Source organism: Heterodontus francisci, chromosome 4 (genome assembly GCF_036365525.1).
Source record: "Heterodontus francisci isolate sHetFra1 chromosome 4, sHetFra1.hap1, whole genome shotgun sequence".
NCBI lineage: Eukaryota > Metazoa > Chordata > Chondrichthyes > Heterodontiformes > Heterodontidae > Heterodontus > Heterodontus francisci.
In genome coordinates, this window is record NC_090374.1 from 92,541,635 (window position 1) to 92,561,217 (window position 19,583).

The following is a 19,583-nucleotide window of genomic DNA, read 5'->3' on the forward strand; positions in this document are numbered from 1 at the left end:
CAGCTGTTGCTCATTACTCTGCCATTTACACTCTCTTTTCTAACCTTCGCCACTTCTGATGAAAGGTCACAGACCTGAAACGTTAACTCTGTTTCTCTCTCCACAGATACTGCCTGACCTGCTCAGTATTTCCAGCACTTTCTGTTTTTATTTCAGGTTTCCAGCATCTGCAGTATTTTGCTTTTATTTCATTACATCTCGTCTGGCCATTCGCGGTGAAATCGCTATTCATAAACAAAAGGGGGTAATTGTATGCAGGTTATTCATGAACACAGCCAAGTGAGATGGGTATTTCATTATTTATGGCAATGTGCAATAATATTGTATCATCAGCTTACATCTCTTCCAAATGTTTTATTGAAAAGTTGGAAAGTATAAATTATTCAGCAAACGGAATTTCAAATCCCCCTCGAGTGTTGGTTGGTCCTTCCCCAGCGCTTTGATTGATCCTATAAATAGCAGGAAGCCGGCTGCGAGGTTGGAGTTGGTAAAGGGAACTGTTGCTGTCAGGGAGACGGTTTATTAACAATGGAGCAGACTGAAATGCAGAAGGCTCCAAACTTGGCGGATTTAATTCGGGCTTTGCACCAAATTTTCGCTAATGACAAGATTGATGTGGACGAGGTGCAGAATCTGATGGAATCCTACAAGAGCGACCCTCGCGAATGGCTGAAATACGCCAAGTTTGACCAGTATAGGTGAGGGATTGGGGAGGGGAGAGCTGCATTGTCGCACCAGTAAAAGATTGTGTTCGGGCGAGGGCTGGAAGGATCGTTCACATCCACCCTTTCTTTGTATAAATCTGCAGGGATCCAGCGCTGGTTTACTGCAAAGCGCTGAAAGAATGTTGTAGTTTTAGAAAATTGACATGTATACGGTATTAAGTGGGGGGGTGGGGGGGGTCTGTTTTGTAAACGACTTCTCACTTTTGCAGATTGCTACATTTCACTTCACGTTTTTTTTTTGACCACGGGATGTTGCAGTAGATTGTAATGGGGATTTCATGTCCATGGGTATGATTGTTAAATTCTCCAATTCAGTCTCTGGGCAGAACTGCTAAACTCGAGTTGCTTCTTAAAAAAAGTTCTGCACTGAAGTATTTCTGGAACGTCAGTCTTGAATTGCGAAAGCACTACTGGTAACTGATCGGTATTTGCATTTCGTACTGGAACTCCTGGAAGTACCACTTTCCCTTCAGTCTACCAATACTCTCTGGGAACAGAGTAAGGCCCTCGGTAAATGTTGAACAAGGACCAAAGCAAATCTATACTCGATCAATTTTTAAAATATTGTATTGCATGAAATTCATCAGTTCTGCTGAAAAGTCACAGACCTGAAACGTTAACAACTGTTTCTCCCTCTCAACAAGTGTTGCCAGACCTGCTGAGTATTTCCAGCACTTTTCTGTTTTTACTATTTTATTATGTCAGGGTAAATATTGTGAAATGAGAACTTTACTGTGATATTGGCAGTATCCTCTTTAGTAATGACATACAAAGTGCTCATTCACTACCTCAGCCATATCCTCGTTATGAAATTAAAACTGACTTTTCATCAAAATGGGCAAAAGTTAGAAATGTAACAGTCTTTGAACAAGTGAAAGGTGGGGGGTGGGGAAGAAAGAATAAAATTGAAGGATTGTGATAGGATGGAGGGGAGAGGTTAAATGACAGATATCATGGAACAGAAACCAAATGGAGTGCTAAGTAGTTGTAGGCAAAGACAGCATGAGCCCAAAGAGTGCTAATGGCTGAATAATGAACCGATTTGTATGAAAGTGAAAACATGAAAAATAAGTTTAAGATGAGCATAGTTTAAAAAATAATTACAGAATAATGTATCTTTAAAAAAAAAACTAATGGGGCTTATGGCCTGAAATTATTGAACCCTATGTTGTGTCCAGAAGGCTGTAGAGTGCCTAACTGGAAAATGAGGTGCTGTTCCTCGAGCTTGTGTTGATGTTGACAGGAACACTATAGCAGCTAAGGGCAGAAATGTGTGCATGGGAACAAGATGGAGAATTAAAATGGCAAGCAACTGGAAGCTTGGGATCATGCATGTGGACTAAGCGGAGGTGTTCTGCAAAGCGATCACCCAAACTGTTTTCCTCCCCAATGTAAAGGAGACTGCATTGTGAACAGTGAATACAAGTGTACTAAATTGAAAGTACAAATTGCTGCTTTACCTGGAAAGAGTGTTTGGGGAGGCCTTGAATGCTAAGGAGAGGAAATAAAAGGGCAGGTATTACACCTCCTGCGATTGCATGGGAAGGTGTAGTGGGAAAGGGGAAGAGGTATCGGGGCTGACTGAGGAGGGGACCTGGGTGTCCTGGAGGGAATGGTCCTTTTGGAATGAGTGGAGGGGAAGACTTGTTTGGTGGTGTCATGCTGGAGGTGGTGGAAATGGCAGAGGATGATCCTTTGAATGTGGAGGCTGGTGGAATGGAAGGTGAAGACCAGGGGAACCCTATCATGGTTCTAGGAGGGGAAGGGGTGAGGGCAGAAGTGTGGGAAATGGGTCGGACCCTGTCAACCACTGTGTGGGGACTTCCTCAGTTGAGGAAAAAGGAAGACATTTCAGAGGCACTATTGTGGAAGGTTGCATCATCAGAACAAATCAGTCGGAGATGGAGCAACTGGGACAATGGAATGGAATCCTTGCAGGAGGCTGGGTGTGAGGAGGGGTAGCTGTGGGAGTCAGTGGGTTTATAATAAATACTAGTGGACAGGCTATTCCCCAGAGATGGAAACAGAAGTCGAGGAAGGGAAGTGTTGACAATGGACCATGTGATGGTGAGAGAAGGGTGGAAATTGGAAGTAAAGTTGAAGTTCTCCAGTTTGGGGCAAGAGCAGGAAATCGCACTGATCTACAATCATCAATGTACTGGAAAGAGCTGGGGAAGGGGGCCTGAGTAGGACTAGAACAAGGAATATTTGACATCTCTCAAAGACGGGCATAGCTAGACCCATGTGGGTACCCATAGCAACATCTTTTATTTGAAGGAAGTGAGTGGAGTTGAAGGGGAAGTTGTTCAATGTGAGAACAAGTTCAGCCAGGTGGAGGAGGGTAGTGGTGGATGGGGACTAGTTGGGCTTCTCTTCAAAGAAGTGGAGAGCCCTCACACCATCTTGGGGGAATGGAGGTTTAGAGAGATTGGATGTCCATAGTGAAGAGGAAACAGTGAGTTGTTTCCTGGCCCTAACTGTTTCCTCTTCACTATGGATGTCCAGTTTTGTCCTGAATTCTTGAAGTTTCCCCACCACTGAGGTTAAACTGGCCTGTAGTTGCTATGTTTTATCTTGTTACAAGGTTTTTGTATTTAAAAACTTAGAATGCTGTATTTTTCAAAAAACTGAAAAGGATTTTGCAGTGGATATTGCCACCTGCAAATAAACTTTTGGATGTTTTGAAAGGAAGCTGACTTTGTATAAAAGGACAGGAAATCGTGCAATTTCAAAGAAACCAGCAAGGGTTTTGACCTCCTCAGCAACTTTGAATGACAAGGGAGACTCCATGTCTGGACATGTGACCTCTTTAGAAAGGTTTTGCTTTCACTTTGGACCCTTTAAAAAGCTAGTAAGTTGGACAAAGAGAAGGTATTTGGAATTTGGTTTTGACCTGCCTGGAGATCAGAGGAAGTCCTAGAGAAAGTGTCACCTCTCTGTAAAGGAATCCTGTATTTCAAAGGTGGCAGATTCCTGTTGCCTGTTGTGTTTTAAGAAATCCTGTAATCATCTGCTATCCTGCTGCTATAAAACTGAAGACTTGTTGCTGTACCCCTGATGAAAGACCTATGTGAAGCCTACTGCAGTTGAATTTCCTTGAATGCCTACCCATCAACCTGTTCATCAACCTCGCCTGGAGATACTGAGTGGTAACTGACTATATGACTCTGGGACATCTCACCAAACTGAAGAACTTCCTACCGGAATGTGACAAACCAAGTTATTTTATTCCTTCTATTCCTATGAAACAACTGTAAACAAAAATCTTTTTCCCTAGTTAACTGTTTTTTTTTGTGTGCTTGAGGGCGAGGGAAATGGAGCTTTCCGTAATTGGGATTTACCTGTTGGTTAAGACTTATTTTTATCTATCTATTTGTTTTTTTTTAAAGAAATCTGGTCTTTTATTCTGGGGGGCAAAGTATGCAATTAGCTGTTTCTCAGTAGGTGGGAAAATTTATTCATCTGCTGTGACTTGTGGGGAAGTGGGACTGAATTAACAGTACACTTTTTTTTCCCCCTTCAGTCGTAACAATCTTTACACTTTTTTTTTGAACAAGGGTGTAACGGTTGCAATTCTCCTTTCCTCTGGCACCACCTCCAAGTCTAAGGAAGACTGAAATTATGGCCAGTGCTTCCACAATTTCCACTCTCTTCCTGCTGTATCCTTGGATGCATTTCATCTGGTCCTGGTGACTTATCCATTTTAAGTACTGACAGCCTATCCAATACCTCAATCAGTTTTAAACCCTTCTAGTGTCTGAATTGCCTCCTCATTCACCATTGCCTGGGTTGCATCTCCCTTGGTAAAGACAGATGTAAAATATTCATCTAATACCTCAGCTCCGCCCTCTGCCTCCATGCACAAATCCCTTTTTTTTTTTGTCCCTAATCAGCTGCACTTATTCTTTTTTAATTGCCCTTCTAGTATTATATCTATAGAAAACTTCGGGATTCCCTTAACCATTCAGGTTGATGGCCTGTCTGTGTATAAGTGAATTGGTAACAAGATGTGCACTTAAGACCATCACCAAAAGAGCAAAAGGAGAAATTAAAGCTTTTTTTAAGGTCAGGTCAGAATGTTTGACTAGGAGCAAGTGGTATAAGCAGAATCATGGAGAATAGCTTTTAAAAGGGATAAATGTTAAGATAATTTGAAAGAGCATGGAATAGTGTGAAGATGTTGGCTGAGAACCAATGCAGTTCAGCCTGAACTGCATATTTCAGTGCATCAAAATCCAATTGTAATTTTTGAAGTCTAAGTCCTGATACCTTTTTTGGTCTCAACTGATTTGTGTATTTCCAGTATTTTTCTATTTCTGACATTTTAACATTTGCAGCTTTAATCTTTTTTTTTATTCTAACCTGGATTTCCTATACACTTTAGATTACATGTATGAAAAATTGTGAAGTTTACTGCGAATGAATTACTAGAAGCCAAACTTTTATTGGATGACACTTTTTTGTTCAACTATTTGTATTTGTTTGTCAATGTGGGAATAAACCTTATTCTCACCCAACTAAATTGTAACACTAAACTTTCAAGTGTCTTGTTTCCACACTTGAATGTGTGGAGCTAAATACCAAAAGGGATTCACATGTGGTTTTGCTTTGCATTGAGGCTAAAGTTATACAAACATGAAGTTGGATTGGGCCTTGACTCCAGAATTACATTACAGCTTTTGGCATCATTGCAAAGCAAAACTGATGCTTTAATTTAAAATAGAATGTGGCTTCTGTCCTGCCTTAAATAGTAGCAAACAAAACTCCTTTTGAGACTGCCCAACTGAGGTTCAGTTAACTCCAGATTGAGATCAGTTTGTTGTATGCCTGCTTCCTGATGGGTACTTGCAGTTAAACATGGGGACAGATATGGAGTGTAAGGCTTGTAGTTACTAGCTTCAGGATCTTTTGGCTGCTATTTAAAAACTGCATGCAGGCAGTATCCCTGTATATGACTAACCATGGGGCGGCTGAAAAAGTTGCACTTAATTTTTGGGTCTCCTTTTCCTTGTTAGTTGCACCTCTTCTGATCTGATTCATCTTATAACTTGTATGTTAGTCTTGTTTAGTATGTTAACCCAAAGTGGCTAAATTATTAAAGCATAAAGGCAACTTAAGTTAATTGGACAATGCACTTTTTTTTTTTTGCTGGTCACCTTATGAAATAACCCTGCATTACTGATCCTTGCTGTCCATCTGTTTCCTTTTTGTGGGAGTGGTATATAGGCCACACTGTAGAAAGGGGTATAAAAATAAATAATGGCAGCTTGTCAGAAAAGTACAGCAATAATTAATTATAGGGGATTTTAATCTACATAGACTGAAAAAAATCAAATGAGCAGAAGTAGCCTAGATGAGTACATTAAAAAAAAAAAAAAAAAAAAAATTGTTTTCGGGATAACTTCTTGAACAATATGTTCTGGAGCCAGCCAGAGAGCAGGCCATACTAGACCTGGTATTGTGCAATGAGAGGATTAATTAATGACATCATAGTTAAGATGCCCCCTGGGTAGTAACAATCATATGATTGAATTTTACATTCAGTTTGAGAGGGGGAAGAATGGGCCCCAAGACTAGTATTTTAAACACAAATAATGGCAATTATGAGTGTATGAAAGCAGAGCTAGCTAAAGTGAACTGGCAAATTAGGTTAAGGGATAGGTCAATAGAGATGCAGTGGCAGACATTTAAGGGGATCCTTCAGAATACACAGAATAGATACATTCCAATGAGAGAAATTCCAAAGGTGGGACTGCCATCTGTGGTGAACTAAAACAGCTATAAGCTTTTTAAGTTTGATACTATCTATAATTGCACAAAGATGGGAACAGGTCAGAAGATTGGACAGAATATAAAAAACAGCAAAGAATGGCTAAAAGATTGATAAGGAAGGTAAAATTAGTACAAGAGAAAGCTACCTAGAAATATAAAGACATAGTAAGAGTTTCTATAGATCTTGAAAAAAGAAAAGTTAACAAAGTGAGTGTTCTCCCTATAGAAAGGGAGTCTGGGGAATTAATGATGAATAATGAGATGGAAGATGAATTGAACAGATAATTTGCATCAGTCTTCACTATTGAGGATACAAGCAACATCCCAGTATTAGCTGTAAGTTAGGAAATGGGAGGGAGGAACTCTAGAAAATTATAATCACCAGAGAAATGGTACTGAACAAATTGGTGCTGCAAGCTGACCAGTCCCCAAGTCCTGATGGACTTCATCCTAGGGTGTTAAAAGAAGTGGCTAGTGATAGTTAGTTTTAATTTTCCAAAATTTCCTAGATTCGGGGAAGGTTCCATTAGATCAGAAAATAGCACATGTAACTTATTTCAAAAAGGGAGAGAGACAGGAAACTACAAGCCAGTTAGCTTAACATCTGTCTTGGGGAAAATGTTAGAAGCATTATTAAGATCTTCTTGCAAGGCATTTGGAAGAATTCAAGGTAATCGGGCAGAGTCAACATGGTTTTCTGAAAGGGAAATCATGTTTAGCCAATTTATTGGAGGAGTTTGCTGTGGATAAAGGGGAACTGGTGGATGTATTGTACTTACATTTTCAGAAGGCATTTGATAAGGTGCCACATTAAAGGTTATTGCAAAAAACAAAAGCTCATGGTGTAGGGGGTAACATATTGGCATGGAGAGAAGATTGGCTAGCTAACAGGAAACAGACAGGCATAAATGAGTCATTTTCTGGTTGGCAAGATGTAACAAGTGGTGTGCCACAGGGATCTTTGGGGCCTGAACTTTCTACAATTTATATAAATAACTTGAATGAAGGGACTGAAGGTATGGTTGTTATCTTTGCTGATGACACAAAGATAGGTAGAAAAGAAAGTTGTGAAGAGGACATAAGGGCGCTTGAAAGGGATATAGATGGGTTAAGTGAGTGAGCAAAGACCTGGCAAATGGAGTATAATGTAGGAAAGTGTGAAATTGTCCATTTTGGCAGGAAGAATAAAAAAGAAGCATTATCTAAATAGATTGCAGAGCTCTGAGATGCAGAAGGATCTGTGTCCCAGTGCATGAATCACAAAAGGTTCATATGCACATACAGCACATAATTAGGGAAGCTAATAGAATGTTATTGTTTATCATGAGGGGAATTGAATACAAAAGTAGGGAGATTATGCTTCAGTAATACAGGGCATTGGTGAGACAACTGGAGTACTGTGTACAGTACTCACTCCTTAAGGAATGATGTAAATGCATTGGAGGCAGTACAGAGAAGGTCTACTAGACTAAAGGCTGGTTAGGGTCTGTAAATGAAGCCCAACCTGACCTAGCCCAGGACTTTTTTTTTTTTCTCCCCCCCCCCCCCCACCCCCCCACATCTGACCATCAGTTACCCTACCTTCAGTTTTTCACTTTGTTCTGCACAAACTTAAAATAACTGACCACTTTTCTAGTCCAAAAATTACATGAAGGGGAGGCAGTGGTGTAGTGGTATCACTGGACTAGTAAGCCAGAGACACAGGGTATTGATCTGAAGACATGGGCTTGAATCCCACCACACCAAAAGGTGAAACTTGAATTTAATTAATAAATCTGGATTTAAAAGCTAGTCTAATAGCCATGAAACCATTGTCGATTGTTGTAAAAACCCATCTGGTTCACTCATTTCCTTTTAGGGAAGGAAATCTGCTGTCCTTACCTAGTCTGGCCGACATGTAACTCCAGACCCACAACAATGGTTAACTCTTGCATGCCCTCTGAAATGGCCTAGCAAACTACTCAGTTGCACCTAACTGCTACAAAGTCAATAAAGAATGAAACTGGACGGACCACCCGGCATCAACCTAAGCACTGGAAACTACAACAGCAAACTCAACTGTCGATCCTGCAAAGTCTTCCTTAGTAACATCTGGGGGCTTGTGCCAAAGTTGGGAGAGCTGTCCCACAGACTAGTCAAGCAACAGCCTGACAGTCATACTCATGGAATCATACATTACAGACAATGTCCCAGACACTGCAATCACGATCCCTGGATATGTCCTGTCCCACTGGCAGGACAGACCCAGCAGAGGTGGCAGCACAGTGGTATACAGGAGGGAAGGAGTTGCCCTGGGAGTCCCTAACATCGACTCTAGACCCCATGAAGTCTCATGGCATCAAGTCAAACATGGGCAAGGTAACCTCCTACTGATTACCACCTACCACCCTCCCTCAGCTGATGAGTCAGTACTCCTCCATGTTGAACACCACTTGGAGGAAGCACTGAGGGTGGCAAAGGCACAAAATGTACTCTAGGGTGGGGGACTTCAATGTCCATCACCAAGAGTGGTTCAGTAGCACCACTACTGACTGAGCTGGCCGAATCCTAAAGGACATAGCTGCTAGACTGGGTCTGCGGCAGGTGGTGAGAGAACCAACAAGGGGAAAACATACTTGACCTTGTCCTCACCAATCTGCCTACCGCAGATGCTTCTGTCCATGACTGTATTGATAGGAGTGACCACTGCACAGTCCTTGGCGATAAAATCGTGTCTTCACATTGAGGATACTGTCCATCGTGTTGTGTGGCACCATCACTGGAATAGATCTAGTAGTGCAAAACTGGGCATCCATGAGGCACTGTGGGCCATCAGCAGCAGAATTGTACTCAACCGCGATCTGTAACTTCATAGCCTGGCATATCCCCCACTCTACCATCAAGCCAGGAGACCAACCCTGGTTCAATCAGGAGGGCATGCCAAGAGCAGCACCAGGCATACCTCAATGAGGTGTCAACCTGGTGAAGCTACAACCCAGGACTACTTGCATGTCAAACTGCATAAGCAGCATGCAATAGACCAAGCTAAGCGATCCCATAACCAACGGATCAGATCTAAGCTCTGCAGTCCTGCCATGTCCAGCCGTGAATGGTGGACAATTAAACAACTAACTGGAGGAGGTGGCTCCACAAATATCCCCCATCCTCAATGATTGGGGAGCCCAGCACATCAGTGCAAAAGATAAGGCAGAAGCATTTGCAACAATCTTCAGCCAGAAGTACAGAGTTGATGATCCATCTCTGCTCCTTAAGTCCCCAGCATAACAGATGGCAGACTTCAGCCAATTCAATTCACTCCACATGATATGAAGAAACAACTGAAGGCACTGGATACTGCAAAGGCTATGGGCCCTGACAACATTCCAGCAATAGTACTGAAGACCTGTGCTCCAGAACTTGCTGCACCCCTAGCCAAACTGTTCCAGTATAGCTATAACACTGGCATCTACCCAGCAATGTGGAAAATTGCCCAGGTATGTCCTGCAAACAAAAAGCAGAACCAGTCCAACCTGGCCACTTACCACCCCATCAGTCTACTCTCAATCATCAGCAAAGTGATGGAAGGTGTCATCAACTGTGCCATCAAGCAGCACTTGCTTAGCAATAACCTGCTCAGCGATGCCCAGTTTGGGTTCTGACAGGGCACTCTGCACCTGATCTCATTACAGCCTTGGTTCAAACATGGACAAAAGGGCTGAACTCAAGAGGTGAGGTGAGAGTGACTGCCCTTGACATCAAGGCAACATTTGACTGAGTATGGCATCAAGGAGCCCTAGCAAAACTGAAGTCAATGGGAATCGGGGAAAACTCTCTGCTGGTTAGTCATACCTAGTGCAAAGGAAGATGGCAGTAGTTGTTGGAAGTCAATCATCTGAGCTCCAGGACATCACTGCAGGAGTTCCTCAGGGTAGTGTCCTAGGCCCACCATCTTCAGCTGCTTCATCAATGACCTTCTGACAATCATAAGGTCAGAAGTGGGGATGTTTGCTGATTGTACAATGTTCAGCACCATTAGTGACTCCTCAGATACTGAAGCAGTCCATGTAGAAATGGAGCAAGACCTGGACAATATCCAGGCCTGGGCTGATGTGTGGTGCAAATGTTGCTTGCCACTTAAGTGCCAGGCAATGACCGTCTCCCCTTGATATTCAATGGCATCACCATCACGGAATCCCCCACTATCAACATCCTAGGGGCTCCCATTGGCTACTCCAATTCAGTTTCTGGTCATATAAATACTGTGGCTACAAGAGCAGGTCTGAGGCTAGGAATCCTGCAGCAAGTAACTCCCTTCCTGACTCCCCAAAGCCTGTCCATCTACAAGGCACAAGTCAGGAGTGTGATGGAATACTCTCCACTTGCCTGGATGGGTGCAGCTCCGACAACACAAGAAGCTCGACACTATCCAGGACAAAGCAGTGTGCTTGATTGGCACCCCATCTACAAACATTCACTCCCTACACCACCGACACTGTGGCAGCAGTGTGTACCATCTACAAGATGCACTACAGCAATGCACCAAGGCTCCTTTAGACGGTGCTTTCCAAAGCCGTGACTGCTACCACTTCGAAGGACAAGAGCAGCAGATGCACGGGAACATCACCACCTGCAAGTTCCCATCTAAGACATGCACCATCCTGACTTGGAACTATATCGCTGTTCCTTCACTGTCACTGGGTCAAAATCCTGGAACTCCCTTCCTGACAGCACTGTGGGTGTTCCTACCTCACGTGGACTGCAGCGGTTCAAGAAGGCAGCTGGCCACCTTCTCAAGGGCAGTTAGGGATGGGTAATAAATGCTGACATGGCCAGTGACGCCCACTTCCCATGAATGAATTAAAAATTAACATTGGAGCCACTTACCTGACCCGAACCCAACACGTCGTCGGGTTTGGGTCGTGTTGCTGGCATTTAAGACTAATACTGGGAGTGTGTGGGCTGTCTTCTGATGAAAGATTAGGCAGGCTCAGCTTGTTTCTGTTGGAATTTAGAGTAAGAGGCAACTTGATTGAAACGTTATAAGATCCTGAGGGGCCTTGCCAGTGGATGTGGAAAGGATGTTTCCCCTTGTGGGAGAATCTAGAACTAGGTCACTGTTCTAAAAATAAGGGGTCGTCCTTTTAAGACTGAGAAATTTCTTTGGCATTCTCTTCCTCCAAAAGGTGGTGGAAGCAGAGCCTATGAAATATTTAAGGCAGAGGTAGATCCTTGATAAGGAAGGGGGTAAAATGTTATGAGGTAGGTGGAAATGTGGAGTATTTAGTTCAGCCATGAACTTGTTGAATGGCGGTGCAGGCCCGAAGGGCTGAGTGGCCTGCTCCTAATTCATGTTTTATTTTTTTCTGTTCTCTTGTTTCACTCCCTCCAATTATAAGGGGCTTGCATATTTTCTAGTTCTGACAGTCTGTACCTAAAATGTTAACCTGCCTGTTCTCTTGACCTGATGGGTCAACTTTGCATTTCCAGTAAAATAAAAGCAAAATACTGCAGATGCTGGAAATCTGAAACAAAAAGAAGAAATGCTGGATTCACTCAGCAGGTCTGGCAGCATCTGTGGAAAGAGAAGCAGAGTTAACGTTTCGGGTCAGTGACCCTTCTTTGGAACTGACCCGAAACGTTAACTCTGCTTCTCTTTCCACAGATGCTGCCAGACCTGCTGAGTGAATCCAGCATTTCTTCTTTTTGTTGCATTTCCAGTAGTTGTCTTTAACTCCAGATTTACACTATTTTCATGGTGGGGTTGGACAGCTTTATGTGCAAGCAACGAGCTGCCTTAGGCGAGAGACTTTTTTTTTCTTGCCTCTTATGCTCTTAAACACAGAACAAGATCATGTTTGGGGATCGTTTTTTTTTAATTGATTTTGATTCAAATACCAGTTTGGTTACCTACTGTAATTGGATTTTTTTGAATCTGCCTTCAAACTTGCTTATGACCATCTCTTGCCTTTAATTAGAGACGAGACCCAACCCAATTTAGACTCCAAGGTTGAAAATCTGTGTTGGGATTCCAGTTGACCCCCATGTGCCTTTTTAGTATTTTCTTTTTCCGAAAGAAAACTCTAATGGCCTGTTCTTTTACAAGTTCGGTTCTCTTTGCATTTTAGCTGGCTCTCTGGCTCAAGAATTCAACAAAAGGGTGAGGGGAAAAAAATGCGTGTTTGAGATTTGAGTTGGTGCCTGCCTATATCTGGATCGGTATGAGTAGGAGCATAATATGCTGTGATCAGTGGATCCAGCAAAGGAAATTTTAGTTTTTCAAGCAACCTAAAGCATAAGGAAATGGTCTTCTAAAATGAAATCATAAATGAGCACTGCTGCATTGTGTGGTGGTACGCTTAGGCATCCCACTGTTATATTTACAAATTATGGGAATGATAGTGTAGTGGTGATACAGAACTAGTAAGCTAGAGGCCTGGACTATTGCTGCAGCAAAATGAGTTCAAATCTCACCATGGCAGCTGGTAGGAGTTGAATCACAATTAATTAATCTGGAATAAAAATCTAGTGTCAATGATCATGAAATTACCAGGTTGTCATTAAAAACTCACCTGGTTCCCTAATGTCCTTTTTTTTTTTAGGGAATGAAATCTGCTGTCCTTGCTTGCTCTGACTTAACATGCAACACCAGACCCACTGCAATGTGGTTGACTCTTAACTGCCCTCTGACATGGTCTATCAAACCACCTGTAGAAACACCAAATAAGAGAACTGGATGGATCACCTGACCCTAGGCACTGGAAGCAAAAGACACACCCTGCCCAGTCAATCCTGTAGAGTTCTCCTCATAGCATGTGGTCTGCTAGTTTGGTTCAGGCCTTCTGTGACCAGTGGGCACCATAGGGGCTGGAGTGCATCATTAATGCTGAAAATGCTATTTTAATTTGAGTTGTTTGATTTTAATAAAGCAAGCAAAATAGAAAGGGCCTGGGGTATAAAGGCCACTCTAATTTTTTTAAAAAATTAGATGGAGTGAAGCTCCCTCTACACTGTCCCATCAAACATTCGCTATAACTAATCCAAAGGAAACAAACAGGAGCTGACTCAGTGTTTTTTTTTTCTCAAACGAGTTCTCAACATGAGGATTTGTGCCTAAATTGGGAGAGCTGTCCCACAGTCTAACTGTCATACTGAATAATACCTTTACTGCCAATATCCCAGGCTCCCCTCACACCATCCTGCGTATGTCCTGTCTCAGCAGCAGGACAGACCACCAGAGGTGGTGCCACAGTGGTGTACAGGCCAGAAAGGAATGTCCCTGGGAGCCCTCAACATTGATTTCCAGGCCGCATGAAGTCTTGTGGCATCAGGTCAAACATTTGCAAGGGAAAAGGTCCTGCTATTTATTGCTTACCACCCTCCTTCAGCTGATCAATCAGTACTCTTCCATGTTGAACACTATTTGGAAGAAACCCTGAAGGTAGCAAGACTTCAATGCCTATCACCTAGTCTGGTTTGGTAGCACCACTACTGCCTCTAAGTCCTGAAGAACATACTTGCAAGACTGGGCCTGCAGCAGGTGGTAAGAACCAATAAGAGGGAGAAGTTTACTTGACTTCACCTTCACCAAACTACCTGTTGTAGATGCTTGAGTATTGGAAGGCATAACCACCACACAGTCCTTTATGGAGACAAAGTCCCATCGTCATGCTGAACACACTCCATTGTGTTGTGTGGTACTACCACTGTGCTAAATGGGATAGTGAAAACAGATCTAGCAGCTCCAATCTCCGCATCAATGAGGCACTGAGCCATCAGCAGCAGAATTGTGTTCAACCATGTGCAATCTTCTCACCTGGCATATCCCTCACTTGACAATTACCATCAAGATGAGGATTAACCTGGTTCAATGAGAATGTAGGAGAGCATAGCAGGTGCAGCATCAGGCATACCTAAAAGTGAGGTGCCAACCTGGTGAAGCTATAAACAACACAGGATTACAGGCATGCTAAATAGCAGAAGCAGCATATAGTAGACAGAGCAAAGTGATCTCTAAACCAATGAATCGAATCAAAGCTCTGCAGTCCTGCCACATCCAGTCATGAATGGTGGTGGACAGTTAACCAACCAGAGGAGGAGGCTGCACAAACCTCATCCTCAATGTCTTTTGTCCAAAAGAGAAGGTTGAAGCATTTTCAATCCTCCTTTTTTTAGCTAGAAGTGCCAAGTGTAAATCCATCTCTGTGCCTCCTGAGGTCCCCAGGATCACATGTCTGTCTTCAGCCAATCCAATTCACTCAAGAAATTTCTGAAGGCATCTGATACAGCCAAGGCTATGGGTCCTGTCAACATCTTGACTGTAGTGCTAAAGACTTCTGCTCCAGACTAGTTGTACCCTTAGCCAAGCTGTTCCAGTACAGTGACAGTACTGGCATCTACCTGATGTGGAAAATTGCCCAAGTGTAGCCTGTCCACAAAGCAGGACAAATCAAGTATGGCCAATTACTGCCCGATCAGTCTACTCATCAGCAAAGTGATTGGAAGGTGTATGGACAGTGCTATCGGGCTGGATTTAATTCTCCCCCAGGTGTCTGGGTCCATGGTGGCGGGAGGGGCCTGAAGATGCCTCTGGGAGAGGGCCTGCCATGCACCCCAATGACGGGAGGGCCCGGCCCGATATTACCCAGTGGTGGCGAGGCCTTGGGGTGGCCACCCCCCCCCCCCCCTCCCCCACTGCTTGGTAATGGGACCCCTATTTGCATATTTAAATAAATTAAAATTAATACATTAATGATACTTATGTTGCCGCCTGAGCTCGTGCTCCGATCTTCGGCTCAGTGGCTGGCAGCCCCACGCCTTTGCATCCCCGTCTGGGGAAATGAGGTGCCACACTGGGGAGGGGCAGGAGGTAAGTTTCTCAGTGCGGTGGGTGGGGAGAAGAGGGTCGAAGTGACTTCATTGGTGTAGGGGTGGTGGGAAGGGTTCTAGTTTAAAGTTTATGCAATTTGGGGGAGGGGAAGGTCAGGTGAACAAGTTAAGTGTTTTGTGGGGGGAGGGGAAGAGGGCAAATTAAGTTGTTGTGGGAGGGGCAGAAGAAATGTCACTTTTATTTACTTGTGCTGTAAATATTTACCAGTAGGGCTCAAAACCCTTTCAAAATAGTGTCAGTGCCTGGGCACAGGCAGCTGACGTCATTGCCGTGGACGGGAAGCCTGCCTCCTCCATGTGATTGGGGAGGGGCGGCCCACCCCGGCTACTTAAATGAGCCACTGCACGGAAGATTCAGCTGTTCCGTGACGTGGCCCGCTTGGGCAGGCTGCCGTTCTCTTCCATGACCAATCAGACATTTCAGCCCAGCAAGTGGCACTTACTCACCAGTGCACAGTTTGGGTTCCACCAGGCCACTCTGCTCCATACCTCCAATACAGCCTTGGTCCAAACATGGACACAAGCTGAATTCGAGGTGAGAGTGACTGCCCTTGTTACCTTGATGTCATTTTGACCAAGTGTGGCATTGAGGAACTTTACACAATTGAATTCAATGGGAATGATGAGGTGGGGAGGGAGGAGGACCGAGAAAGAGACAATTCAGTCATACCCATTACAAAGGAAGATGGTTGTGGTTATTGGAGACCAATCCATTTCAGCCACCAAACATAAGGTCAGAAGTGGGCATGTTTGCTAATGATTGGTATAAAGCTTTGCATTCACAATTCTTTAGTTACTACTTTCTTTGGCCTCCTTATCTCGAGATAATGGGTAAGCGCCTGGAGGTGGTCAGTGGTGTGTGGAGCAGCGCCTGGAGTGGCTATAAAGGCCAATTCTAGAGTGACAGACTCTTACACAGGTGCTGCAGAAAAATTTGTTTGTCTGGGCTGTTGCACAGTTGGCTCTCCCCTTACGCCTCTGTCTTTTTTCCTGCCAACTGCTAAGTCTCTTCAACTCACCACACTTTAGCCCCGCCTTTATGGCTGCCCGTCAGCTCTGATTAACGCTGGCAACTGACTCCCACGACTTGTGATCAATGTCACAGGACTTCATGTCGCGTTTGCAGACGTCTTTAAAGCGGAGACCTGGACGGTCGGTGGGTCTGATAACAGTGGCGAGCTCGCTGTACAAGGTGTCTTTGGGGATCCTGCCATCTTCCATGCGCCTCACATGCTCGAGCCATCTCGAGCGCCGCTGACTCAGTAGTGTGTATAAGCTGGGGATGTTGGCTGCCTCGAGGACTTCTGTGTTGGAGATACGGTCCTGCCACCTGATGCCAAGTATTCTCCGGAGGCAGCGAAGATGGAATGAATTGAGACGTCGCTCTTGGCTGACACGTTGTCCAGGTCTCGCTGCCAGAGAGCAAGGTACTGAGGACACAAGCTTGATGCACTCGGACTTTTTTTTTTAAGAATTAGAACATTACAGCGCAGTACAGGCCCTTCGGCCCTCGATGTTGTGCCGACCTGTGAAACCATCTGACCTACACTATTCCATTTTCATCCATATGTCTATCCAATGACCACTTAAATGCCCTGAAAGTTGGCGAGTCTACTACTGTTGCAGGCAGGGCGTTCCACACCCCTACTACTCTGAGTAAAGAAACTACCTCTGACATCTGTCCTATATCTATCACCCCTCAACTTAAAGCTATGTCCCCTCGTGTTTGCCATCACCATCCGAGGAAAAAGACTCACTATCCACCCTATCTAACCCTCTGATTATCTTTATATGTCTCTATTAAGTCACCTCTCCTCCTTCTCTCCAACGAAAACAACCTCAAGTCCCTCAGCCTTTCCTCATAAGACCTTCCCTCCATACCAGGCAACATCCTAGTAAATCTCCTCTGCACCCTTTCCAAAGCTTCCACATCCTTCCTATAATGCGGTGACCAGAACTGCACGCAATACTCTAGGTGCGGTCTCACCAGAGTTTTGTACAGCTGCAGCATGACCTCGTGGCTCCGAAACTCGATCCCCCTACCAATAAAAGCTAACACACCATATGCCTTCCTAATAGCGCTATTAACCTGGGTAGCAACTTTCAGGGATTTATGTACCTGGACACCAAGATTTCTCTGTTCATCTACACTACCAAGAATCTTCCCATTAGCCCAGTACTCTGCATACCTGTTACTCCTTCCAAAGTGAATCACCTCACACTTTTCCGCATTAAACTCCATTTGCCATCTCTCAGCCCAGCTCTGCAGCCTATCTATGTCCCTCTGTACCCTACAACATCCTTCGGCACTATCCACAACTCCACCGACCTTCGTGTCATCCGCAAATTACTAACCCACCCTTCTACACCCTCTTCCAGGTCATTTATAAAAATGACAAACAGCAGTGGCCCCAAAACAGATCCTTGCAGTACACCACTAGTAACTAAACTACAGGATGAACATTTGCCATCAACCACCACTCTCTGTCGTCTTTCAGCTAGCCAATTTCTGATCCAAAGCTCTAAAGCACCTTCAACCCCATACTTCCGTATTTTCTGCAATAGCCTACCGTGGGGAACCTTATCAAACGCCTTACTGAAATCCATATACACCACATCCACTGCTTTGCCCTCATCCACCTGTTTGGTCACCTTCTCGAAAAACTCAATAAGGTTTGTGAGGCACGACCTACCCGTCACAAAACCGTGCTGACTATCGATAATGAACTTATTCTTTTCAAGATGATTATAAATCCTGTCTCTTATAACCTTTTTCCAACATTTTACCCACAACCGAAGTAAGACTCACAGGTCTATAATTACCAGGGCTGTCTCTACTCCCCTTCTTGAACAAGGGGACAACATTTGCTATCCTCCAGTCTTCCGACACTATTCCTGTCGACAATGACGACATAAAGATCAAGGACAAAGGCTCTGCAATCTCCTCCCTGGCTTCCCAGAGAATCCTAGGATAAATCCCATCTGGCCCAGGGGACTTATCTATTTTCACACTTTCCAAAATTGCTAACACCTCCTCCTTGTGAACCCCAATCCCATCTAGCCCAGTAGTCTGAATTTCAGTATTCGCCTCGACAACATTTTCTTTCTCTACTGTAAATATTGACGAAAAATATTCATTTAACGCTTCCCCTATCTCCTCTGATTCCACACACAACTTCCCACTACTATCCTTGATTGGCCCTAATCTAACTCTAGTCATTCTTTTATTCCTGATATATCTATAGAAAGCCTTGGGGTTTTCCTTGATCCTATCTGCCAATGACTTCTCGTGTCCGTGTCAGTGCGCCATTTTCCCACACTCTCTTAGCCATTCTGGACATAGCAGTGGAAGCCTTTCCCATGCGCTTGTTGATTTCTGCATCTAGAGACAGGTTACTGGTGATAGTTGAGCCTAGGTAGGTGAACTCTTGAAGCACTTCCAGAGCTTGGTCGCCAATATTGATGGATGGAGCATTTCTGACGTCCTGCCCCATGATGTTCGTTTTCTTGAGGCTGATGGTTAGGCCAAATTCATTGCAGGCAGCCACAAACCCGCGATGAGATTTTGCAGACACTTTTCAGTGTGAGATGTTAAAGCAACATCGTCAGCAAAGAGGAGTTCCCTGATGAGGACTTTCCGTACTTTGGACTTCGCTCTTAGATGGGCACGGTTAAACAACCTGCCCCCTGATCTTGTGTGGGGGAAAATTCCTTCTTCAGAGGACTTGAATGCATGTGAAAGCAGCAGGGAGAAGAAAATCCCAAACTGAAGCAGTCCATTTCCACATGCATCAAAACTTTCACAATGTTCAGATTTGGGTTGATTAGTGGCAAATAACATTCCTGCCACAAGTGCCTAGCAATAGCCATCTCCACTTGACGTTCATTAGATTCCCCACTATCAACATCCTGGAGGTTACATCCAGAAACTAACTGGACCAGCCATATAACTACTGTGGCGACAAGTGCAGTTCAAAGGCTGGAAATTCTGCAGCAGTAATTTAATCTGATTCCCAAAAGCCTGTCCACCCATCCACAAGGCACAAATCAGGAGTGGAATGGAATACAATCCAGTAGCTTGGATGAGTGCAGCTCCTGCAACATTCAAGACAAAGCAGTCCTGCTTGATTGGCATCCCAACCACCACATTAAACATTTATTCCCTCCAGCCCCTGGTGTACAGTGGTAGCAGCGTGTACCATCTACAAGGTGCACTGCAGC

The 19,583-nt window shown here is 44.1% G+C and overlaps 1 protein-coding gene across 1 annotated transcript in view; it reads left to right on the plus strand.

Moving 5' to 3' along the window:
- The first annotated feature begins 471 nt into the window (after nt 1–471).
- The window catches only part of LOC137369145 (cysteine dioxygenase type 1-like), a 66,573-nt gene continuing 47,461 nt past the window's right edge, over nt 472–19,583 (plus strand). The window contains exon 1 of the mRNA XM_068029868.1: nt 472–698. Within this exon, the coding sequence (XP_067885969.1) occupies nt 529–698 (170 nt within the window). The 5' untranslated portion in view covers nt 472–528. The remainder of the gene's footprint in view (nt 699–19,583) is intronic.